This window comes from Mauremys reevesii, linkage group 1 (assembly GCF_016161935.1).
Source record: "Mauremys reevesii isolate NIE-2019 linkage group 1, ASM1616193v1, whole genome shotgun sequence".
NCBI lineage: Eukaryota > Metazoa > Chordata > Testudines > Geoemydidae > Mauremys > Mauremys reevesii.
Window position 1 is genome coordinate 321,097,472 of NC_052623.1, and position 27,260 is coordinate 321,124,731.

The following is a 27,260-nucleotide window of genomic DNA, read 5'->3' on the forward strand; positions in this document are numbered from 1 at the left end:
TAGTTAGACAGGTGCTGACCAGCTACAAATGGGATTTCAAGTTCCACTATGGCCATCCTAAATATATGTACATTGAATCTATGTAATCATCAACCCAGTAGACACCTCACACATTTCCCCGGGACTGTGACTTGAGGGCACCAAGAAACTTCCAATCTGAGCTTTTCTATTGAGACTCTACTATCATGTTTCAGTTGCTAAGTAGTTTAAAAGCTTAAGTTGCTTGTTTCAAATGTTTTATTCAAATATTATTTGGAACAATTTTTGAAATATTGAAGAATAGTTTATTAGTGACCTATTAAGGGCCAAATTCTGACACCCTTTCTCATATTGAGTAGCACTCTAGAATGCCTTACTTTTAGAAAGGCTTTTGATACTGTTTCACATCTTTCTTATAAACAAAGTAGGAAAATATAGCCTAGAGATGAACCTACTGAAAGGTGGGTGCACAACTGGTTGGAAAACAATACTCAGTGAGTTGTTATCTATGGTTCACATTCAAGCTGGAAGAGCGTATCGAGTGGGATCCCACAGGGATATGTCCTGGGTAATTTTTTTTTATAATTTCATAAATGATTTGGATAATAACATAGAGAGTAGTTTGTAGACAATACTAAGCTGGGAGGGGTTGCAAGCACTTTGGAGGACAGAATTAGAATTCAAAATAATCTGGACAAACTGGATAAATGGTCTAAAATAAAAAGGACAAAATTCAGTAAGGACAAATGCAAAACACTATATGGAGGAAGGACTTGTCAACTGCACAAATACAAAATGGGAAATGACTGCTTAGGAACAAGTACTTCAGAAAAGGATCTGGGAGTTATAATGGATCACAAACTAAATATTAGTCAATAATGTGATAGTTGCAAAAAAGCAAACATCATTCTGGGATGTATTACTGGGAATGTTGTAAGAAAGACATGAGAAATAATTCTTCCACTTTACTCAGCAATTAAAAGGGCTCAACTGGAGTATTGTGTCCAGTTCTGGGCACCACACCTCAGGGCAGATGTGGACAAATTTGATAAAGTCTAAAGGAGAGCAACAAAAATTATTAAAGATCTTAAAAGCATGACCTATGAGGAAAGATTGGAAAAAATGAGTTTGTTTAGTCTGGTGAAGAGAAGACTGATTGGGGAAATTATAATAGTCTTCATGTACATAAAGGCTTGTTATAAAGAGGAGGGTGATACATTGTTCTCCTTAACTGCAGAGGATAGGACAAGAAGAGACGGGCTTCAATTGCAGCTAAAGAGATTTAGGTTAGACAGTAAGATAAACTTCCTAACTGTCAGGGTAGTTAAGCACTGAAACAAATTACCTAGGGAGGTTGAGGAATTGTCATCAGTAGATGTTTTAAGAACAGGTTAGATTAACACCTCTAAGGGATGGTCTAGATAATACTTAGTCCTGCTTCAGCGCAGGGGATAGGACTAGATAACCTATCAAGGTCCCTTCCAGTTCTACATTTTTATGATTCTATATACACTGTCCCACTGATTTTAATGAGATTGCTCATGCAGTAAAGTGCTACTCATCACGGGGGCTAGAAAGCATGTATTGCTGTTTACAAAGGACCATTGTGAACACTTCACCCTCATGGGTGAGTAATTACTCATCAGTTCAGTCTCATTGAAGTCTGTACTAAATATTATTACAAGTGTAATTTAAATATGGATTAAAATGAAACATAAATCTGAATATAGAAAAAAGTTTGCATTCAAAATGTCAAGAAAAATAGGTAATAAGAAGCTTAAAGAATTATCTTTTTACTTTAGTTCATCATATTTTTAGAGTAGTTGACATCCTACAAGTAAAACATTGATTAATAGAGAGGATGTTGTACAGTACGAAGTTGCTTAGATGGGCCACAAATATTTATGGTGTAATTAAATCTGTAACTTAATTTATATGTGAAATGCCTTGGTTTTCTTTATAGTAACATAAGGGGAACTGAGAAAGACCAAGCTGCTTTTTCCTGTATCAGTTACTAAAATTGTATTGACGGATTTGAATATGTATCTTGAATCATCTCATATTGCCAGAATATGAAGAAAATATTACTCTACAAAGGTTGAACTGAATATTAAATGGGTTATTTTTCTCAGAACAGTCAGTCAATGGAATAATATAGGGCTAGTTGACAATCTGCCAGGAGTAAAGGACCAAGGACAAGTGTTCCACCCCAGGAGCAGATGAAGGAGAGAATTGTGGCTCCTGACTTACTCCAGAGGAGAAGTCATCTGCTATTGAACTATACGGAGCAGATTACTTCCCCGGCCACACTGGTTCAGGTTGAACTGCTGGCATGTTGGGGAGCACTAGACCCAGGGTTTCACGCAGTCCTTGTGTCCCCATGCCTACTTGTGCAGGATGGGGAATAGTAGCCCCAGGAGGCTGCTCTCCCCACCATGCTGGAACCCTGCAGGTACGTAGTCCTTTAGGGAAGTGGGATAGTAAGAGACTCCCAAGCGTGGATGTCTAAGACATGGAACATTTGTGTCCTTTATGCCAGATACTGGAAATTATGTAGATAATGGTCATTTTCAGAGACTTTCACTATCTTTTAGTCTGTTTCATATTGCTATATGCTGTGGTTCAGTGGAACAAGCACTGGAGTGGTGATCAAGAGCCCTGGCTTATAGTCCCAGCTCAGCTACTGGCCTGCTGGGCAAACTTAAGCAAATCACGTCACCTCTCTGGCCTTCAGTTTCCCCATCTGTAAAATGGGGAGAATAATACCTCCTTTGTCAAGTGCTTTGAGTTCTACTGATGAAAAGAGGTAGGCACACTATTTTGATGGCTGTATGATTAACCCTTATTCTAAGGTTGTAGCTAGCAGGTTGGGTGGTATGTCATGAATACATATTAAACATAATATTTTATATATACACTGGAACCTGGAATTCTTGGACAATACCATGTAAATATATTAAACTAAATATTATAACAGTTTGACAGTTCCTCTCACGTGGCTAGATTGTGATCCTGACTACATACCCCCACAGAGGAGAAATAGAGAGTAAGAATCCTCCTTAAACCTTACAGATATTGTTACCTTGGGTTTCTCAGAACCCAGAGCAGTGATAACTTAACTGTTTCTTTCCAGGCAGTGTCAGGAATAAATCAAGGGGAGGGGGGCACAGCTCATCTGTCTGATAAATAATTGATACAAACCAGAAGTGCTTTCATCTAAAACTACTTGTTTATTAGATCTCAACACACACACACACAGTCACGGTAGGGTTAGAGCATTTCAAAACTTTTACAGTTACCCAAAGTTAAGAAATGGTTCCAAGGGATCAGCAGCCAGGCTTCTGGAGGGCCCTGCCTTCTGTCTAGCTGCTGGGAAACTTAGCTGTCAAATCCTTGTCCAAAGAAAGCTTCCTTGGACTGCTCCAAAGCATATTCTTTCACCTAATCTTTTATAGCTAAATTCAAACAAAGCACATAATCTGTAGTGACTCCTAGTGGGTCACCAATTCTAATTTTAGCAAAACTACTCATCTCTTATCATCAAAACATTTCTAGTGATAACAACAATGGTGCTATTCACTCACTCTCTTCCATACTTGTTAACTTTCTGTCCCATCCTCCCATTCTGATTAACAAACTGCAAGTATGCATGCAGCTGTCGGACCTTGCCTCACAAAGTCCTAAGATCTTCCTAGCTATGTGATGTTTGGTTTTTCAGCTGGCAGTGGCTGAACATATAAAATGGCTGACTGCAGTACTGTCAAATTCCGGGGTAACAGTATGTCTACACTGCAATAACACACCTGTGGCTGGCCCATGTCAGCTGATTCGGGCTCACAGGGCTCAGGTTGTGGGGCTATAAAATTGCAGCATAGATGTCCAGGCTCAGAGTGGAGCCCAGGCTCTGGGATCCCAGGCTCTGGGATCCCGGGCCCCAACATCTACACTGCAATTTTATAGCCCCACAGCCTGAGCCTCGTGAGTCTGAGTCATCTGACATAGGCCAGCCTCAGGTGTTTTATTGCAGTGTAGACATACCCTGTGTGGACTATCTGGACCTTGGGTCCAGGCGTGAAGGAGTAAATTTTAGTTATTCCAGAGGGATGGTAGAAAGTGTGTGAGGATGGGTTGGGAATGGTCTGGGCCAGGGGCTCCTTCCCTCCTATTAGCACCTGGTCAGAGTAGCTGAGAGCATCCTGGAGGTGAGGGAGCAATTTACTACTTACCCCCAGGAACAAAGAGTGAGAAAGGGAGGCATTATGAGATGTGTCTGAATTACAATGCTTCCCAGGGCTATGCCTGAGATGTTACACTTACAGCCTTTGCTTAAAGTAACAACTGGCCCAGCTTTCACCAGTCTTGCAGACTTGCTCTGAAGAGTACAGCTGGAATCAAGCATTCCTGTCTTTATGAAGTACTATATACATACAAGTTTCAAGTATTTCAAGCCACAATTTGTCATTAAGAATATCAGTTTTAAATTGGTAAGATCAGCTGTTTTCCAAATGCTTGTGTAATGGGGCATGGCTCATAACGGGGAAATTACAAATCTAAAAATGATATGTTTACTAACAGGCTTGAATCCTTGGTCCTTTGTTTTGTTTTAACCAGCAGTGGCTCCAGGCACCAGTGCACCAAGCGCGTGCTTGGGGTGACAAGCCGCGGGGGGTGGCCTGCTGGTCACCATGAGGGCGGAAGTCAGGCTGCCTTCGGCGGCATGCCTGTGGAAGGTCCACCAGTCCTGCGGTTTCTGCGGCAATTCGGCGGTGGGTACACCGAAGGGATGGGACCGGTTGACCTCCCACAGGCATGCCACCAAAAGCCGCCTGACTGCCATGCTTGGGGTGGCAAAATACATAGAGCCGCCCCTGGTTTTAACATATTAGAATAACCAACTTTTTGAAATGTTGCTGTTTGTAACTGAATCTGAGGCTTGAATACTGTGTCTTACAATGAATATATATTGGACCAAGGCTAAGCAACCTTTTTCCAAATAGCCCCATGCACTATAGTGCCAAAAAGGGGGACAGTAAAGTGTGGGCTGAATACTGAGAGCAGGGCCGGCTCCAACGTTTTTGCCGCCCCAAGCAGCAGGAAAAAAAAAGAAAAAGAAAAGTGGTCGGCACTTCATTATTCGGTGGCAATGCGGCGGCAAGTCCTTCCCTCCAAGAGGGACCAAGGGACCCGCTGCCAAATTGCCGCCGAAGATCCAGACCTGCTGCCCCTTCCCGTTGGCTGCCCCAAGTACCCGCATGGTGCGTTGGTGCCTGGAGCTGGCCCTGACTGAGAGGTGAGGTCCGTGAGAGCTGTAAATGTTCAGCATTTCTCAGGGCATCGTGTTGTACTGAACTCACACTAGCAGTCCCTGGTATTAAATATTACTCAACATGGGTAAGGTTTGCACAATCATGCTCAGGATTTGCCACTAAGGGCAGAGGATTTGATGGTATACTGTTTGTGACTGACTTGTGTCAAATATACATTTACTGTGGAACAAGCATGTTCTAATTTAATATGGTATATTTCAAAGCATTCTGTTAAGGCTTTTATAGAAGAGAGATGATGAAAATCTAAGTGTCTGAATTCTGTTTAACTCCCCACCATGAGAGAAAGCCAGCTAAACAAACATTCCGATCTGAAATGGGGCACAGGGGAGTCTACATTACAATCCTTTTTTTATTTTGACAGAATGCCACGTTCTTAAATGTCAGCCTTCACAGTTGGACAGCAACTTTTCATCTGGAGTTTACTGCCCAGGCTTCTGAAATTGGGAGCCAGACAACATCTGCCAACCTGGTGAATTTATGACCCAAAATATAATGCAGTAAACAGATTAGGCTCTAATTAAATTATCAGAAGGGTTGACAGGGCCACCTGGGACATGATCTGTTGTAGAAAAGGCAAAGTTAAATGCTCTCCAGCTCTATACATTACTTAAGGACACATTTTACATTAGTCATTTGATTTAGTGTTACATTTAGGCAGCATGGGACCTCTGCACCCTAAGTGCCTCGTCTAACACCTATTTTTCACAAAGTCTGAGATAATATCAAAACAAGAGTAGCAGGCAGTTCAGATGAATCCAACAAATACCCCAAATAGCTCCCCCCCCCCAATCCTGCTTATTGCAATACGGTGATAGCTATGATGACTATAATTTAGTATTACTTCACAGAACACAAAGGTGCAATAGACATTTTTCAGAAAAATAGAGAAAGAGATGTCCTATCTACAAAGAACTTACAATCTGAATGTCAGACATGAAACCCAAGAGTATGACAAAGAATAGCGGGGGTGGGGAGGAGGAGTAAGGGCAGATACAAAAAATGATCATATTAGCCAGGCACAGAGTGAAGTCAGGCAAAGCTGGGAAGCCTGTGCACCATCCTTCTGTATGCCAGATCGCTGAGAGGGAGAACCTCCTGAGCCATAATGCCTTTTGAGCAAGACCACTGTGCAAGTTGCACACAATTTAGTCCTCCCTGAGCGACTATATGGTGCTTTTCACATTCTCGGTGGTTTTCATTCCATTGTAAAGTGTACTTAAGAAGAGTACATTAAATAGGATTGGGGCTATTACCCAAGTTAAATAGGCAGCAACTGTGCACTAAGAAGGTTTACATTCTGTTCGTGAACTTTCTAATGTGTCCTACAAATTTCTCAGATCATGGCTCAGGACTGTGATACCAATGACTAAATCTGTTTCTTTTCCATTAATATTTTCAGGTTTCAATTGCATTAAAAAATAACTTAGTTAAAAGCAAGGAGGATTTAACTAATGCATGTCTAAAGTTCACAAATATGCAGTAAATAGATTTAAAATCTATTATACTGCACTGTGAATTTTCAGTAAAACAAATAACCCAGTTTGATAGAGCAAATTCACATTTGCCTAATTTGCACAGGTCTCTATATGCTTCTGGAATCTTTTCTCCCATCTCTATTTTTAGCAGTGCAGTCAGTCATTATAGGTATTTAAAGGCTGATTAGGTTTGCAGAATAGTTAAACAAAATGCTAACCATACAGAAACAGAAAGATACCTCTTCTCTAACAGTAAAAGTTATGCATGGAAGAACCCTTTTAATTAACATTGCTGTTGAGATATGTATTAGAGAACCAGATTTCCCTGTTCAAAAAGACTTAAAGTACTATGTTAAATGCAGGCCTGGAAGGGACATTATGGGGCAAATTCAGACCTTGAATCTCAATGGAGTTGCAACCTCTTATGTCATGTATGAATTTGGCTCTACAATTCAATCCATTGAAACATAATACCTTGCCTTTTACATTAGCCTACATTAAATTGCTGGATATATGTACTAATGGTTTCAGTTAAAGTAATAACCTTGACAAACTTCTGTCCATCCCTAGAACTCAACCAAGTCTAAACATCAATTTCAGTCAACCCCAATCCCTTACCTCAGCCCTTTCAACCTTTAATGGTAGTATCCTCTGCTGTTGCACTTCGCATCTTCCTCATTAGTGACACCCAGGATAGCCAATCCCGAGCATTCAAAAATCATGAGACAGGTCCTCCAAAATCATGAGATTGGATTAAAAATTATAAGATTAAAAATAATAAAATGTGAATCTTTTTATTGCCTTCTGGGTTTGAGTCCTTTAAATTCATGTTTTCAAGTTTCATCAGCCACCATGGTGGTTAGAAACTTATATTTTTAAATGAAAGCTGAAATTTTCAAGTAATAACATGACTCCAGGAGCCAAGATTTTAAACAAAATATCAAATTTCATGACACTTACCATTAAATTGGCAACATCAGACACCTTACAATACACATAGCTCCCAAGTTGTCCTAAGTCTTCAATTTCGGTTGGAAAGGCTCCAGATTAAAGTATTCAAAAGCGGAGCAAGAGGCCCATTACCTCTGCCACTTTCTGCTACTGTTGTGGGGAGGCACAAAGCTTTCCTCCTGAAGGATGTGGGTGAGAGGAGGGTCTCAAAGCCTCTCTACCCTAAAAAAGATAACCTGCTTAAAGTTACATTTTGAGATCTATCAGTTAGCCAGTTTTTAATCCATTTAATGGGTCCCATGTTAATTTTATTAACATCTATTTAGCATTCAATCTATTTAGCATAAAAAAGAAAGGGGTGACTTTATTACAGTCTACAAGTACCTACGTTGGGAAGTTCTGTGACTTGTGCTACACCAAAGGTGAGACTAGATGATCACAATGGTCCTTTCTGGCTATAGAATCTATGAGCTCATTGAGTCTCTCTCTAGAAGGCAGGTTCTCTAATCCTTTAATCATTCTCATGGCTCTTCTTTGAACCCTTTCCAATTTATAAACATCCTTCTTGAATTGTGGACACCAGAACTGGACATCATATTCTAACAGCAGTCACACCAGTGCCAAACACAGAGGTAAAATAACCTCTCTACTCCTTGAGATCCCCCTGTTTATGCATCCAAGGATCACATTAGCCCTTTTGGTCACAGCATTACACTGGAAGCTTATGTACAGCTGATTATATACCACAACATTCAGAGTGATTGCTTCCCAGGATAGAGTCCCACATCCTGTAAGTACAGCCTACATTATTTGTTCCTAGATGTATACATTTACATTTAGCCATATTGAAGTGCATATTGTTTGCTTGCACCCAGTTTACTGAGCAATCCAGATTGTTCTGTTTCAGTGACCTGTCTTCTTTATTATTTACCACTCCCCAATCATCTGCAAACGTTCAGTGATGATTTTATTTTTCTACCAGGTAATTGATAAAAATGTTAAATAGTGTGGGGCCAAGAACTAGTCCCTATGGGATTTCACTGAATGAGGATTCCCCATTTACAATTACATTTTAGGACCAGTCCATTAGCCAGTTTTTAATCCATTTAATCTGTGCCATGTTAACTTTATATCTTTCCAGGTTTTTAATCAAAACATCATGTGGTACCAAGTCAAATGCCTTACAGAAATTTAAGTATATTACAAGAACATTATTACCTTTATCAACCAAAGTAGTAATCTCAGCAAAAAAAAAAAAAAATCAAGTTAGTTTGACAGAATCAATTTTCCATAAACCTATGTTGACTGGTTTTCATTATATTACCCTCCTTTAATTCTTTATTAATTGACTCCCATATCAGCCTCTCCATTAGCTTGCCCAAGATCAGTTTCAGACAGACAGGCCTATAATTTTCCAGGTCATCCCATTTACACTTTTTAAATATTGGCACAACATTAGATTTTTCCCTGTCTTCTGGAACAACCCCAGTGTTCCAATACTTCTTTAAAATCAGCATTAATGGTCCAGACAGTTTTTCAGACAGTTCTTTTACAACTCTTGGATCCAAGTTATCCAGTCTTGCTTATTTAAAAGTGCTAATTTTAGTAGCTGCTGTTTAACATTGTCTTGAGAAACTAGTGGAATGGAAATAATGTTATATATTGTGACCATGTCATCTGTTTTTTTCCCAAATACAGAACAGAAATATTAATTGATCACTTCTGTCTTTTCTGCATTAGTATTGATAATGATAGAGGAGCTTTCCCTCATTCCATCCTCGCAAATAAGACTCCTATGTGCAGGAAAAACAGCTGCCAAGCTTCTCTGACAGAATCTTCCCTTCCAGAATATTGACTTGCTGGGAAGGAAAAGCTCTGCTACCTTAATGAATATGCAAAATGGTCTCCAGATAGCCTCCATGTGTGGGACAAAACTGTGAATTGCACAACTTCTGCACATTAAATTACAGCAACAGAAAGAACCATCTTTATGCATGACTTTTCTACTTTTTTTTAAAAGGATTTATGGATAACTTTGTAATTATTGTTTCATCCATACTAAGTTAATGGTCTGATTTGATAACTTTTTATTCCAGGAAGGTTTTTATAAGAACAACCTCTTATCCTTCAATATACCATCCTAGTCTCTATCACTTGAATTATACATTCAAACACTTAGAGTCCTGTTGCTAAAGTTAATAGTAAGAAACCACAACTATTTTTTGCAGTATCTAGGCGAATGCTTGCTGAATGTGAGTTGGCCAAAAAAAGGGCAGTATATTATCAGGAAAACTTGAAAGGAAAACTCCACTAATTTCGCTCAGCTCAGAAGCCTAAAATGTTTAAAAGGTAAGAAAGCAATAACAAACATGTATAAACAGTGAAGTGCATTTGAAAACAAAGGCTTCTTTTTACAAATGCAATTGTCATTAAACAGAGTATGACCTAGTGAACCATAACTATACTTAGAATAATTACTATTATTAGAGGCCGGAGGGAGGCAGGAAGCACTCTGAGTGGTATATAGTCTTTTGAAATATCCTCTCTCTATATCTGAATGGACATCTGATTTTTCAGTTTGCTGCCAGTTCTGAAAATAATCCACAATAATTTGTTTCGAGTCAAACTGAATCCAATTTCTTTGGAATTTTTAGCAACTTGAAAAAGTTTTTTAAAAATTAATTTTAGGTCAAACAAAACACATTGTTTCACTCAAACTATTTTGTTCCCAGGCATCTAATGAAGGTCTACATTCACAAAATAGGAGAACAGGTGGTGAAGGAAGAGCCTCCTTCACCTTCTTATAACCTGAAGCACAGTAGTTAGGATGCTCACCTAGGAAATGAGACACCCAACTCCAAATCCCCACTCTAGAGCAGGGATCTGAGCCCAGGTGTTCTCCTTTCCAGATGAGAGGGTGCCCAAACCATCAGGCTATTAGCTATTCTAGAGCAGGCTTCTCAGTCTTTCCTGGTGCAGGTGTTCCATTTTGTTTTAATAATTAAACAGTCACTGGAGCAGGGATTCAAACCTATGTCTCCCACATCCCAGGTGAGTACCCTAACCAGGGGGCTACATTTTATGGGGTGGGGGGAACCTCGTCCCCTTCTCCTCCTCCTGGTTCCATTTTGTGAATGATGCCTAAGTCCCTTTGTGAATCTAGCCCTCATCAATGTTCCCTCTAATTTTTTCCATCCATGTGCGGAATAAATTTTGTTATGTGCACGGAGGTATGTGCAGATGTGTGCCACCAGTAGAAACAAAAAACCTAGATATAATATATATATTTTTTAAAAAGTTACCATAGTGATAATTACTCCAGCCAGTACAGGTTAGGCATTTTAGAACTCACTACTCAAAGAATTAAATTTAAGTGTAAGAGAAGTAAAAATTATGAAATGCGTAGACCAGTCAAAAAACTAAAATAACACACTTAGAAAGAATAAATTTACAGAGAATATATGTGCATTGCAGAAGTACCAAGAAGTAACAACAACAATAAATACAAGTATGTGTTGGGAGGTGAGTGTGAAAGAGACTCTGTGTGTGTGTGTGTGTGTGTGTGTGTGTGTGTGTGTGTGTGTGTGTGTGTGAGAGAGAGAGAGAGAGAGAGAGACAGACAGACAGACAGACAGACAGACAGTGTGTGTGCTGGCTGCTGGGGAAGTTTCTGAGAGCCGCTGTGCGCTGTCTCTTTAAGGCACTCACTGAAAGCTCTCCTGCTCCATCCTGAGCTCTGTCTCCCCTCCCCCATCTGCGGAGATGGGGTGCATGGGCAGGGGGAGGAGGAGGAGGAGGAAAGAAAGAGAGAGTGTGTGTGCTGGCTGCTGGGGAAGTCTCAGAGACTGGGCGCTGCCTCTTTAAGGCACTCACTCACCTAAAAAGCTGGTTCAGACCTCACACCACAGCAGCTCTCTCCTGCTCCGAGTCCTGAGCCAGGCTGTCCTGTCTCCCCTGCTCTGTGGAGATGAGGTACAGGGGTGCGGGGAAGGGGACACCCTGACAATCAGCACTCCCTTCCCCCCTGCTCGCACTGCCAGCAGGAGGGTCCCAAAAGCAGCTGCAGATGCAACGTGGCTGCAAAGCAGCGGGGGATAGGGACACCTGAACACACCCTGACAGATGTGTGCAGCTCTGCTAATCAAGTGTGTGGCACTTGAATCACTCCTGGGAGACCACCCAACTGCACAGCTTAGAGGAAACACAGCTCCCAAAACAATTTGGCTGAAACTATGTAGTGAAAGTGTGTCGAATTTGCAATTACTTTGGAGTCAGCCAAAACTGCATTTTTTGGTGAATAAACTATTTGTCTGAAATATTTCACCCAGCTCTATATACCACAATTGTGATGCAGGGAAAATCCTGATCAGGAGAACTGTTCCAATGGTAGAAACCTGGTGAATCCAGTTTGTCTTTTTCTGGATTACAGTCAAGCTTTTTTCACTCTGAAGTGGTTTCTATTAACTTCATGGATCAAACTATTTGGATTTGGATTAGATTGGCAGAAGCCTTGGTAGCAGACTGATGTAATATAAATCTGAAGCCTTATTTGAATTCCATCCAGTTTCACACACTCTAGAGGCCTGGGTGCTGAGTTCATCAGAAAAAAACCAGCAGGTGCTAAGCACCCACTGGTGGCCCCACCAATCAGCACCTCTCCTTCCCTCCCAGCGCCTCCTGCCAGCCACTGATCAGCTCAGAGGGGAAGCAGAGAGGGTGGGGCATGCTTGGGGGAGGGGCAGAATGGGGTGGGAAAAGGTGGTGCAGATGCGCAGTGGAGGCGGGAAGAGGCAGGGCAGGGGTAGGGTCTTGAGGGAAGGGATGGAGTGGGGGCAGGGCCTGTGTCAGAGCAGGGGTCAAGCACCCCCTGGCACATTAGAAAGTTAGTATCTCTGTCTCTAGGTACTTCAGGCTGTGAGCTGATAACAGGGCCAAACCCCACTTGGGTTGTTAAAATAGTGTGGGAACATTTATTTCATTATTGGTGGAGAATACAGATGTTTCCCCTCAGAAGAACAAAGCAGCCACATCTCTTAAAAGAGAGAATGAGCAAAGGCCTGATAACAAAACCATCTTCTGAAGCTGATAAACTTGACACTTATCACCCTGCCAGTAAACTTCTTTGTTGAGGAAGATTATTGAGAGGGTTGTGTGGAGGCATCACTGGCTATATCTAGAGGCCTCAGATTTACTTGACCCATCCCTTTCAATGCAGCACTGGGCATTGGCGTGGCACAGAGACTGGGCTGGTCCCTTTGGTGGATAGTAGACAGAGGTCACATACGTACAGCCTACATTTGCAATACGGCAAACTGCAGCTGCAGCTGCCTGTCTCAAATTTAAAGGGACAGCTAGCAGGAAAACAAGAGGGGAAAAGTTTCTAAGGAAGGTGAGACCAATGTGAACAGGGAATTGCAGATGCAATAGTTCCAAAGGGAAGAAACTGAAATCCTAACTTGGGGCTGGGGGAGGGAGGGACAAGGGATCTAGGTAAAAGCTATTCTAAGATTTTCGAAATCAAAGTTTTGCAAAAGTTATGTTCATATATTTTCCTTTGATATTCTGATTCTAAAATAAAACTTGGTTTAGGACATTCTCTGTTTTTACTGATTTAACGTTTACCACCATTGTATCAGAACACACTTGACCATGAAGTATTGTTAACACATCTCTGGACCTGAAAAGGCCTAGATGAAGTCATGCTTCAGGCACTTTATTCTTTAGTCTCTGAGAGGACCTAGAATATAGTAATGTGCTATGATTCATTGCCTCAATGGCTCTCTTATGGGGGGTAACACAAGATTCTAGTCTGTCATACTTTTTTTGCATTGTGCATGGGAGGCCATAATGAGAGAATGAAATAGTGTGGGCTGCAGTGCCACCAAGAAGCTGTTCTATGATTCATCAGATCCAGATGGACGGGTCATTCAGCATTCCCAGTGTCTGGCTAAAGAGGAGATGTCTGCCCCTTCATATGTATAACCAAGAGTTATAACTAAAAATGTTCATAGTCTAGGGGCCCTGTTAGATCTTTGTCTGTTTCAGGATGCGCAGACAATATTGGTGTCCAAGAGTACTTCATTCCACCTTTTGTTAACAAAGAAGCTCTCACTTTTTCTGTTAGAATACAGAATGTGAGGTTCCGTAGCAATAATTTACACATGGAGCACATTACAATTGTGCTCCATAAACTGCGCTGGCTCCCAATTTGTTTCCAACACTGAAAGTGTTGATTTTGATTTATAAAGACATGTATAGCCTGTATCCTGTGCATCCCAGAGACCAACTCGTGGTGCTTCAAATTCATAAATGTGATGAGCTGGGACACCTGAGCTAACAGTCCCTGGTTAAAATTAGAACCATGCACTAGATGTATCAAGCTTTTTGTGCAGTGTTCACAAGAATATATCAAAGAATGACCATTTCCTTCCCACAGGGAGCTCTTTATTCAGTTCTTAGTCCTTAAACACAGTATATAAACTGAGTAAGGACTTCAGGATCTGACCAAGAGTAAAGAAGACAAGTAATCTCACTCATAGCTTACATGTGTCAAGCGCAAAAAGAACATCAGTTTTGTCTTCATTTTCATTAAGAGCATATATATATATATATATATAGTTTGAAACAGTACTTCAGTGAAAAATAAGACCCAGTCTGAACTTCAGTCCAAATATTTACCCAAACCTGAACCATTTTTAGATGTGGATAAATTAAATACCCCCTTTTGCTCCCCAACAGGCCTCCTTTTGCCTTTTGACTTTGCTGAAACTCATCACATTTTCTTTGCAGGTGTAGCAATCACTGCTGGTGCTCCCTTCAAATCTTGTAAGTTCCACAGGGTAAAAGATATGGTGCTCTCTTAAAGTGAGACATGCTATAAGGCTGGCTAACAAACATGTGACTAAAGTGACATCCTAATAAAAGTTTGCACACTCCAGTATAGACAAGAAGGTATTAGAATTTATATTTCAAGGTGGAATGAGATTGGTATAAGAATACAATGAAATTTGTCTTAAGCAACCACTCAAGGGACCAAGCAAGTTTCTTACCAGTCTTTCTTGTAATGCATTACAAAGAATTTGAAGAAAATATTTTATTCTAGTGTGTTACCTGTGCATTTCTTGATATTGCTGTTTCTTTTTCCATGTGATCCTAACTTGCATCCAAAATTCTCCTCCCAAAATTCTGCAAACCACACATTTCTTCGATTATTAGCAAGGGTACGGCTCCGAAAATATCTATCGAATCCTAAAAATAAAAAAAATAAAAAACCATAAAAATATGACACAGGATGCAGAAGAATATATTTATAAGTTTTTGGTGGATTTGTTTGGATTCCATGAAAAGAATGCAATGCATATCTGCATTGCATAGTCATATAAACAACCTGAATACAGATTTTTAAAAGAATGAAGTGGTATTTGGGAAATAAAAATAACTACATTTGCTATTAATATTTGTTTTAGAAAAAATGTTCTTGAAACTGCTATAGCAATTATTTGATGAAACCAAATCGATAATGCTGCTGTGAAATACTATAGCTGAAGAAAATGCAATGCAGGTGGTCAATAAACTCTCCAATTCAACATCAATGTACGGTAAAGGCCCAATCTTGCAAGGTGCCAAGTGCCCTCAATTCCCATGGAGGTCTGCATTGCATTCAATACCCCATGAAGTAAATGGGAGATTCTCATCAACTAAATATAAGTGTGTCTTTTGTGTCATTACTATAAGTTCTTACCATCGATAGAAGCTCTTTTGGGCAGAATGGTGACTGCTCCTTCTGCAATCTCTTCCTGTTGGTAAACAGGTGAAATTTTTGACCCCCAACTATCTGAGCCAATCCAAAGAAAATGTCCAGTTTGATTAGTTTTTTTGGCTGCTTCTAATATTCGCCTGCAAATAAACAAACAACTAATTAGATACAACGCATTTACCAAGAAATGTTACTGACTAGAGTCCCCCTGCAGCATTGGTTCTGGCTATACATAAATAGCCTGTCTTTAACCAATTAGTCAATTGTTCTGACAGTGTAAAGCATATTTCTCAAAAGACACAGAGTTCAGCACTCAAGCTACTGTACTGTAAATATTAATTTGCCTCATCCTTACCCTTAAACATATTATTCTGTCTATCATTCTTATTTGTTTTATCTCTTTCAGTCCTCAAGTTACAATATACAGCATCTTCATTCTTAGTAACTAAGAAGTTTTGGGGTCTCAGTGGAGCAGTGGCATAGCATACCGCATAATGGCAACCTTACATTAGATTGAAATCTGAAATCTCTTAGGAAATCAGACACGGGCTCCCAGAAAGGGACTTTCTGCAAAGAGGTGACTACTTCAACACAAAAAATTAAGAAAACAAGCACCTAATATCATCCTCGTTTGCAAACATGATCACTGCTCGAGCATTAGGAGTTTCCAACAAGCGCCTGATGATCTTGTCAAATTCTCCCAGTCTTGGTTCACGGGGGATTTTTAGTGACTGAGCGATGCAAACGCCACCTGCATACACGCACACACACACACACACAAAAAAGCAAAACTAATTAATTGAGGTGAAACTCTGAACTGTTTATTAATACTTAACTTAATAAACCCATGGCAAAACAGACAAGGAAAACAAGATACCAGTTTGATTGGAGGAGACAGTTCAGTCAAAAAAAACTATCATGTCCAGAGGGAGTGTCTAACTCTTCTAACCACTTGCAAAAATCAGCAATGATTACATGCAACTCAAAGCTTAAACATGATGACACCTAGTGCAAGTTACCTATGTGTTTGTCATTCACTGTATCCAAAACTTTAAAGAACATATCAGGCCAGATCCTCAACTGGGGTAAATCGGCATAGCAGTGATTTACACCTCTTGAGAATCTGGCTCATCATTTTGTCACAGGATTACATTTAGCCTAGAAAAATACCTGTGGGTTGACAGTTACCCTGCATTCAGAACTTCTTTTCCAGGGGTGGGTAAGCAGGACAATGATTAATAGTAAATATTGTGGTTAGAGGAATGAGATAGCAAACTTGTAATCCTTTCATACACTGAATTTTTCCAATTGCTATTACAGCATTTTTAATTAAGTTGTCAATCATTTAGCCATCTGGGTTGTCAATGAAAAGTCTAATTTACTAATTGCTGAATAAACACAAACTTAGAGGCAATATTTATGTTTTTTTCCCTGACAGAAGCAGGAATTGGAGCTAATTAGAACCTTTACATTTTAACTGTTCTGCAGGAAAGGATCCTTAAAGTCAATGTTATCCAGTGGAATAAATCCTGCAGTTTTAGAAGCTCTCTGCAGCACAGGTGGAATTTTAAGACACCATGGTTATATACATTTTGAGAATACTAGGCAAGAAATTCACTGAGAGCCTCTCTTATGGCACACTTAGTCAGGAAGGGCACCAAATCATTGTACCTCAGGGTTTTCAGCCCTTATATATTTGTTGGGTTTTTTAAAATATTATTTACCGTAATTACTTTTTCCTTAAGATCAGCCTTCACTCCAGTCCTAGATCTTCTGAAATACCTCATTGTGAAGGTGATACAGCCCAGGAGCAACGGAAACTGAAGAAGTGCAAGATCCCAACAGTGACAGCTAAGGTTTTCTCATGTTAGGGAGTTTTAAAGAATAATTTTTAAACCTTAAAAATTGGTTATAACCTGGTGTTTTTGCTCAAATATAGGATCCAGATTTGTATTTGGACCACTTACCACTATACTATGCACAATCCCATTGACCTCAACTATTCTCCACTCAGGTAGATCACAGTGCCGGGTCAGGATTTAAGCAAGTCACTAGCAGCTAACACAGTATCAAACAGTATGAAACTATCAATTGTCATGAATAAAAATGATGATTTTTTTTAAAGTTCTTATGAAAATCAGTGGATTTGGTCAAGGACAAAAATGTCACCTTTTTCATCACTGGTCATGGACTTCTTTTTGACAACAATCATAATCTCACCAGTTTGGTGAAAGAGAAAAGTTGAAAGTAAAACATGGTGTTTTGCTATTTCACATTAAAACAAAAACACATTTTTGCATGTGAAAACACCTTCCATTTTGCTGCAAAAACAATGTTTGTGTTGGAAATAGGTTTGGGGGGTTGTTTTTGTTTTCCTTCTGTAAAGAGGGTAAAGATAGAATAAACTGTAAATTATTACATTTGTTTCCAGTGGGATGTTACCATTTTTGCTGGCAACAATTTTTTCTCTCATAGCTGTATTAATAACCAGGGTCTCCACAAAAGACTGCTATTTTGTCAGTAACAAGAAGTGAGAACAAATATTAGGTGATCCTAATATCTACCAGGTATTTATGATGATCCAGTGGTGACATAAATGACAAGATGCTATGAAAATGTTTGGCCAATATTTCTAAAAATAAACTAACCTATTCTAACATACAATCAGAAAATAATCCCTCATTCTAAGATATTTCTGAGTTAACAGATTTACACACCTGACAATGAATGCTAAAAGAAATACTGAACAGATGTACTGTAAATGTTTGTCATTTAAGTAATACGAGTTCTCTGGTTTTAAAAAAGTAAAGGCTTGAAAAACAACATTAAGCTCTCAACAGTAGCCAAAGTCATCCAGGCATGGGAATGAAAAATGACATAAAATAATAATAATTTGTTACCTCATAAATTTCTTGAGTATAATTTTGAACCCTTTCTACTCATGCAGTGGCTCTTAGGAAAAAAACATTCTCTCTACATGAAATGCAACCCAAACATTACAAATGCATATATATTATATACTGCATATTGCCATCTACATGGAATGGATATCAAGGAATGAAAAACTACAGTAGCTGAAAAGTTATTTTCCTGGAGTCCAAATGGTGTAGCAAAAACACCTTTTCATCATTATAGCATTAAATTCAGTCATGACTGCACTGTGCAACTTAACATCTCTACACTGAAGTCTATTAGGAACAAAACAAAATGCACTTCAGCCTTATTGTTACATTTATAATGATTTCTGCAAGCTATCTTCTGACATATAAAACATTTTGTGTATATCCATATATATTTATTACTTATACTATTGTGACAAACAAGTAATAGCATATCAATTTACAGTTAATGATCAAATCTCCACTTCCTAAAGCATAACAGAACAACATTAAGGTGACACCCAATTGTGTATAGGTACTGCAGATTTGATCCTAAAATGCAAATATCTACACTTCCTTCATTCAAGTCCAAAACAACATTAGATCAGTGTAGTATTTTTATGTGTTTCTTATGTTTTGTTATGTTTTTAGTATCCTTTAATTATGAACATTTGAAAATATCAATCTGTTAATGGACATATTGCCAGACTCCTGGGGTGATTTCATTTAAGGCAGTCTGCACTGAGTGTCCACAAGTCCTACTGATGTCAAATGGAAGTTTACTTATTTGATTTCCTTAGACTTAGATAAGCACATGCTCAGAAAGCTAAAAGAATGCCTACTCAGGCCTGCATGTGCCATAGACAAGAATTCAAACTGCAATCATTAAAATTCACAAGTCTCTTAGTTTTTCCTAACCAACAGCTGCCAGACAGAAACTAGACTCTGAAATTGAGTTGCAGGTGCTCACCCCCTTTAAGATCAGATTCTAAACTGGTTTCTGCTATTGTTGAGGAAAAAACTGAAGGAGCAAATTATCTAACTAGCACAAGGAGTCATTTCAGACATGCATATTTATGACTCAATCCTGCAATGAGAACCGCACAGGGGAATCCAAGGAGAGCCCCAGTGAAGTCAATGGAACCACCCTAGAGGTTCTCAGTTCAGGACTCATAACTTAATAAAGAAATGCCAAACTACAGTCTGTGAGAACTATCAGTATGGTCAGTGAATGATAATAGCTCTTATGAGCATGTCAGCAACTTGGTCACTTACAAGCCCAGATCCATAAAGCTAGTTAGGTACCTCTCTTCCATTAATTTCAGTTGAAGCCTAAATACCCTTGTGGATCTGGGCCTTCCTCTCCTATTTGATAACTATTGTGAGTTACATAGCTACTACCTAAAACGTCTAAACCAATGACTTATCTTCCCATCTTGTATTTATTAAAAGCATTTGTGAAGAAAATCTGAACAGTTACAATTACTGCCTGCCATACTCAGGAAGAGGCCTTTATACAAGGCATACAAATCATGTTTCTTTCTGACACAGGCTGATTACTTATATATCCTTATGTTTAAGCACTCTCTTTACCCAAGAATTCCTCCTGCACAGAAATTCTCACTCTTCTAGAGAGAGATGGAGTTATATTTTAATTAAATTTACAACATACTATGACAAATATGATTTACAATATGGCCTTGGTAATGGTTTTCTTAGAACAAAACTGTGATGCCTCTTGATATACTGTGATGCCTCTTGTAGTTGGCTGTAAATACAGCTCGGTGCATAACAGATTTGGGTTTGCTGGCAATTCTGGAAAAAACTGTTTCAGGTCAAATCAAAAAAAAATTCTCAAAATTTTCTGAGACTCAAAATATTTAAAAATTGTTTGGGATCTTTTAAATTGGATTTTGAGCATGGTTAGGGTATATTATATGTATACTATATACATTGTAGGAAATTTAGAAATGAAAAGTCTATTTGAACTGAAAAATTGAAGGGTTTCATTTCAAATATGCTGAAACAAACTATTCTGGCTGTTTGGAATTTGTCTTTTCCCCAAAATTAACAATTCAGCAAAACCAACTCAAATCTGCAAAACATTTTGGTGTCTCCAGACATATTTTTGTCAACAAAAAATCTCAGGCAATAAATTTTACCCAGTTCTAGCAGTAAATGTGTTCACACATATTTTCAAATCTAGTCCTCTATCCCGCAATCATTTGCACATGTGCTTGACTTGTACTCCCATGAGTGGTAAATTAAAGCCCATAGGACGGCTTGGGTCTTTGAAGTTATGCAACTGTGTAAGTGTTTGTAGAACCAGGGCCCTGGATACAAACCACAGTTCAGCTGGAGCCCAAAATTTGCTAATACATTACTACTGATCTCTCTCTCCTTTCATAATATTAATATATAATAAACAAACAATACATACTACGTTCAGAATATTCCATTTCTCAATAAAGAGCAGTAAACCCAACATCTAATACATGGACATTTCCCGTCGTCTAATCCACTTCTGATTTTAAAACCAGTGTTGTTAAAAATGATCAATGAAATTGCTATACAAAAGGGCTTTATATAGGTTGCACTGATAGACCTATACAGATGCACACAGTTTGTACAGCAGAAATCATGACTCATCCTTGGTGCATTATGTGCCTCCATGGAAGTATGAGAAGGAGCAGTCCCTGTGCTCCCTTGAAGAGAGAGAAGAGATGCCTCTATCCACCCATGTACTCTCTCTTTCTCAGTTTCCCCATCTGTAAAAGGGGGTTAATACTTAACTACCCAGAGAGGTTGTTGTGAGTAGAGCTGACTGAAACTCCGAATTTCCAGTTCACAGGAAATTGACTTTTTGGTTTCAGCAATTTAATTTAATTTCTTTATTTATTGCAAATTTGAAATTTCCTGCAAAATGGAGATTCTAAAAAAGTTCACTTCAGAAACACCAAAAAAAGGGGGTTCTGAAACAAAATATACTCCCCATGATCTCTGGCAGAAGCTGTTCCTGAGAGGTGGGCAGCTGTGAAACTGACAAGAATCATGTCAATTTCACTCAGCAGCTACCAGGGATTCCAGCCCTACCAACAGTGGCCAGCTGGCTCCCCAGTCTGGCAGTCTAGGAAGTCTGGAAGCCTAGAGACTCAGGCAGTCTAAGGAGCCAGCAAGCCTGAGAATCTCCCAAGCCCAGAAGCCCTGTGAGCCTCAACTACGGGCAGGGGTCTGCCCTGGAACCAAGGACTCTAGAAGCCGGGTCTGTCCAGAAGCCTGCCAGGGGAAATGGCAGGGAACCAGGCAGGGATCCTCTCAGGGACTGTTGAGCCCAAATTATTTGAAAACATTTTGGGTTCAATGAATTGGCACTTTTTGAAGAAACTGTTGTATTGGAGAATTTCTGACCAGATTATGTGAAGATTATAGCAGGTTAATGTTTGAACAGTGCTATGTAAGTGATAATTACTGTCTGGTTTTGTCTTTCACTTAACAGCTAATCATCTGTGTGCTTTTAAACACAGGATACAGTTAGACCTGGTTTTACAGACAATGCATTGTTCAGTTGTTTTGTTTGTTGTGATTAGAAATCATGTCCTAAACAAATTGTTCAGTGCCAGACTTGGCCAGTTTACAGGCGCTATGTATAACCGCTGTGGGAAACAAGATATCAAGCTGGCAATGCATGTTCGTGAGATACTGAGTACTGTAGATTTAGAAGATAACACCAGTACTTGGGATCAATAGCTTTTGCCTTCCTTTGTGTTTCTATAACAAGGGCAAAACTCTGATAAAATGGTAGTACAATGCTTATGTCAGGTTAATCTTATGTTGTGTTAAATACTTATTTTACCTCTCATGGACAATTCACAAGGTGGAGTTCTCACTGTAAACAAATATTCAAGCTAGTAGAAGTGGATGTTGGTGGAAGTGATACTAAATGGGTATTTAGAAAATAATAGCAGACACTGTAGTACACTTGTGACTCCAAAAATAAACAGGACACAAGGAACAAGCTGAATGGCTAACTAAGAGACACATTCTACCTAGGGTGACCAGACAGCAAATGTGAAAAATCAGGACGGGGATGGGGGGTAATGGGAGCCTATATAAGAAAAAGACCCCAAAATTGGGACTGTCCCTATAAAATCGGGACATCTGGTCACCCTAATTCTACCAGTCTGAGCAGTACCTAAGCACTGCATGCTTTAGACCAACAGCATTGAGATCAATGGGAGTAAACTATTGCTCCAGGTAGGGTGGCAGAATATAGTCCTGAAGTTCAAGTTTAGTCAGTTTTGGGACCACAACCACGCAGCTCAGAACTACTTAGCTTTTTTAACTATTTTGTTTTCTCATTTATACAGTCAACAGTAACACTGTAAAAATGAAAAAGCATAGATCAAGGTCTGTACTTGCTTTGACATAACTTCGTTTCTCAGAAAAGAGAGGCATTTGTCTCATCCCTCAATCATCACTTATGGCACACAGTTTTTTCACAACAGCTTTGGAGTAATCCATATTGTTTCGTACAGACTCTCTAGAAAATAACAGAAGCATTAGTAAGGGCAGTCCTGCCCTTGTATGGCCATCCTTTGCCCTCAATTGCTCTCAGTTACTCCTTTTTATTTCTAAAATAATTTAAAGATTATAGAATCTGCATAGCAGTAGGCAAAAGAAGCGAATAAATTCTTAATACATATGTATGGATAGTCTCCAGGTAACTCTTCATAAATATATAAAGTCAAATTCCAAAGTCTTTGTTCCAAATAGGGGAACTGGCAGCAGGGACTCAGAATAGGCTTCAGCCAGGCATCATTTTCTAAGACAACTGGTCCCTTATGCTGAAGGCTTTTCACTAGACTTCACTGAATGGTGAAGATTTGGGGCAAAATGAAGTCAATAGGATTGCATGTAGGCACAGAATATGCCCGCAGAGAGGTAGCAGGATGGTGATTTACAGAGACTAAAAAAAGATAGGAGAAATGAAAGATTATCATCCCCAATATCCAAATGAGGAATTGTGACACAGAGATTAAATGACTCTCCCACAGTCAGACAAGAAGTCCACAGCAGAGCCAGGAACTGAACCCAGATGTTCTGAGTCCTGGATAGAACAACCTGGATTGAGAATTGATTTGCTGGTGAGGTATGCAAGCCTAAGGTATGTCTACACTACGGGACTATTCCGAATTTGCATAAACCGGTTTTGTAAAACAGATTTTATAAAATCGAGTGCGCGCGGCCACACTAAGCACATTAATTCGGTGGTGTGCGTCCGCGGTCCGAGGCTAGCGTCGATTTCTGGAGCGTTGCACTGTGGGTAGCTATTCCCTAGCTATCCCACAGTTCCCGCAGCCTTATTTCCGGGTTGAGATCCCAGTGCCTGATGGGGCAAAAATCATTGTCGCGGGTGGTTCTGGGTAAATGTTGTCAGTCACTCCTTCCTCCGGGAAAGCAACGGCAGACAAGCATTTCGAGGCTTTTTCCCCTGGATTGCCCTGGCAGATGCCATAGCATGGCAATCATGGAGCCTGTTTTGCCTTTTGTGACTGTCACCGTATGTGTGCTACATGCCGCTGACAGAGGCGATTCAGCAGCGCTACACAGCAGCATGCTTTTGCTTTTGCATGACAGCAGAGATGGTTACCAACCATACTGCACCATCTACCAATCCATAAATTGGTAAAAAGATGATCATGGTTACCAGTCCTTTTGCACTGCGCCATCTGTTGCTGTCATAAGTGCCCCTGGCTGCTCTTAGCCAGGGGCCAAAAGCCAAAATTGGGAATGACTCCCTGAGTCAATCCCTCCTTTATGGTATCAAAAAATAGAATCAGTCCTGCCTAGAATATGGGCAAGTGTACTAGAGAACCACTGTATCATAGAACCAGAGAGCACAGCTGCTCTGTGTCAGATCCTGCAGGAATGATGAGCTGTAAGCTATTCACAGGGGGTGCTCCTGCAACAACCCCACCTGTTGATTCTGTTCTTCCCACAGCCTTCCTGGGCTACCATAGCAGTGTTCCCCCACTTGTGTGATGAAGTAATAAAGAATGCAGGAATAAGACACAGTGACTTGTTAGTGATAAATGAGTGGAAGGCAGCCTCCAGCTGCTATGATAGTCCAGACAGGACATTAAGGAGTGTGGAGGAGAGGAGCCCAGCATCCTGCTGCTAGTCCAGGGGCAATTGAATCTTTTCTTTACACATGAAGGGTGGGGGCTGATGAAGCTCAGCCCCCTGTTGCTATGATGAAGACGGTTATCAACCATACTGCACTATCTACCATGAAAAATTAGGTGCACATGACATTGGGGGACCTGACAGATGCTAGTCGGCATGGTTACCAGTCCTTTTGCACTGCACCACGTGCCAAAAAGCTCATGATGATGAGGACGGATACCAGTCATATTGCACCATCAGCCACCCATAGCGGGGGAGGTGGGAGCAAGGATGTTGGTGTTGACTGCTGCAGCATTGTGTCTATCTGCAGCATTCAGTAAAGATAGGGTGACATGTTAAATAGTCACGAGAGGATTTTTTCCCTTTTACTTCTGGGGTGGGTGGGGGGGTGTACATTGCCGAGCTATGCCCTGAACCACCATGGACACTGTTTGTTTGACCCTAGAGGCACTTGGAGCTCAGCCAAGAATGCAAATGCTTTTCGGAGACTGCAGGAACTGTGGGATAGCTTGAGTCCTCCAGTCCATGAGCGTCCATTTGCTTCTTTGGCTTTCCGTTACGCTTGTAACGCTGCAGTGCGCTGAGTCCCTGCTATGGCATCTGTCTGGAGAATTTTTAAAAATGATTCTGAATTTCGTCTTCTATAATGGAGCGCTGATAGAATGGATTTGCCTGCCCTTACTGCGATCACATCCGCATGGTCCACGCTGGAGCTCTTTTTTTATTTTGATTTCGGACTGCATCACCACCCGTGCTGATCGGAGCTCCACGCTGGGCAAACAGGAAATATTCAAAAGTTCGCGGGGCTTTTCCTGTCTACCTGACCACTGCATCCGAGTTCAGATTGCGGTCCAGAGCGGTTAGTGGTGCACTGTGGGATACCGCCCGGAGGCCAATACCGTCGATTTGTGGCCACACTAACCCTAATCCGATACGGCAATTCCGATACTAGCGCTACTCCTCTCGTTAGAGAGGAGTACAGAAACCGGTTTAAAGAGCCCTTTATATCGATATAAAGGGCCTCTTGGTGTGGACGGGTGCAGCGTTAAATCGGTTTTATGCTCCTAAAACCGGTTTAAATGCTTAGTGTAGACCAGGCCTAAGATCAGTGCTTAGTGGCAGCTGTGGTGGTTTGCTTTCACAATAGAGGCCAAATTGCTCTTGGGGGTTATATTATTGGGCAGAGGTTTGCCTTAATTTCTGTTTAAAAAAACCATAATTTTAATATATACAATTATTTTTCTACAGGTTCTAAGTACAGCCCTTCAGATGTGAGGAAATGGACCAAATCCACTTCCCTGCAAAATTACACATGTACCTAATTTTTAGGTCAAACAGGGTCAGGCCTGCAGGAACACTCGAGCTGTTATGGCAAGGCTCAGTGTTACCCTATGCAATTATCTTGGACTGCGTGGGCCCTTGAAGTAGGGAGACCAGAAGTCTCTTTTTTTTTTAAAGGGACAGTCCCCTATCTAAGCCCTCCTGCAGGCAGGGCCGGCTCTACCATTTTTGCCGCCCCAAGCAAAAAAAAAAAAAGAAGAAGCCACTTGGACTGCCGCCCAAACCGCCGAAGCAAAAAAAAATGCCGCCCAGACTGTGCCACCCCAAAAATAGATGGAATGCCGCCCCTTAGCATGTGCCACCCCAGGCACGTGCTTTCTTCGTTGGTGCTTGGAGACGGCCCTGCGTGCAGGTGCCCTGACTTTTTCTTTAAAACAGGCAAATTGTCCTGTACTTTCTGTCTCCCCACCCCTCTTTCCTCCCCATCAGTACCGGTGGGTTCTGCTGCTGGACAGATGCCTGCTTGCCAGCCACTCGCCCACCTGCGGTGAGTGGTGGGGTCCAGTGGTTGACGCTGGGGGTGAGTGTGCAAAGCTGATGTCAGGGCAAAGATGCAGTGCTTGGGGCCAACCGCTCCCCCCTGCTGGTCTGTCAGCACAGCCCCCGCTGCATGTTGGCTCTCAGCCAGCAGTACCCTGCTCCCCGTTCCATTTCCGTCCGGCGCTGGCTGCGCGCTGTGATCTGCGGTGGCTGGTGAGTGCAGGCAGATGACAGGCAGCAGTCGGTTATGTGTTGCCTCTGCAGCCCGCCCATCAGCCCTTTACGTTCTCCCCCTCGTGCTGTCCTCTCCCTGCTTTGCCCCTTCACACACACACACACAGAGCCCTGCTGCTCCTCCATATCCCCCACCCACTCCGATGGGGTGCATCTCACTCCCAGCACTGTGCAGAGAACAAGCCCCCAGGCGGAGCGCTCAGCTCACAAACAGCCTGGCTGGCAGGCTCCTTCCGTTCCCCACTGCCTCTGGCTGTGCCAAAGACCCTCCAGCCCAGGGCACTGGCCAGGAGGAGCCAAGCCCTGTAGTGCCAAACCCAGGGGCGGCTCCAGGCCCCAGCACACCAAGCGCATGCTTGGGGCGGCAAGCCATGGGAGGCGCTCTGCCAGCGCCGCGGGACCAGCGGACCCTCCGCAGGCAAACCACCGAAGGCAGCCTGCCTGCCATGCTTGGGGAGGCAAAATCCCTAGAGCTGCCCCTGGCCCAAACCCCGCACACAGCACTGGCACAGGGAAGCCTCTCCACCCCTCAGCTAAGCTCTGGTGGAGTGGTCGAGGGGGGAAACAATTTCCAGTCTGTTCACACCCCGAACCCGCAGGCTCCACAGCAGCCCCCAGGGCAGGAGCTTAGCACCCTCTTCTCCCACCTCCT

At 41.2% G+C, this 27,260-nt stretch overlaps 1 protein-coding gene across 1 annotated transcript in view; it reads right to left on the reverse strand.

Annotated features, from left to right (window-relative positions):
- Positions 1-27,260, reverse strand: part of GRM8 (glutamate metabotropic receptor 8) — a 485,373-nt gene that overhangs the window by 237,269 nt on the left and 220,844 nt on the right. Inside the window, exons 4-6 of the mRNA XM_039513552.1 lie at positions 16,104-16,239; positions 15,474-15,628; positions 14,843-14,980 (exon numbers count right to left, since the gene is read on the reverse strand). Coding sequence (XP_039369486.1) covers positions 14,843-14,980; positions 15,474-15,628; positions 16,104-16,239 — 429 coding nt within the window. The remainder of the gene's footprint in view (positions 1-14,842; positions 14,981-15,473; positions 15,629-16,103; positions 16,240-27,260) is intronic.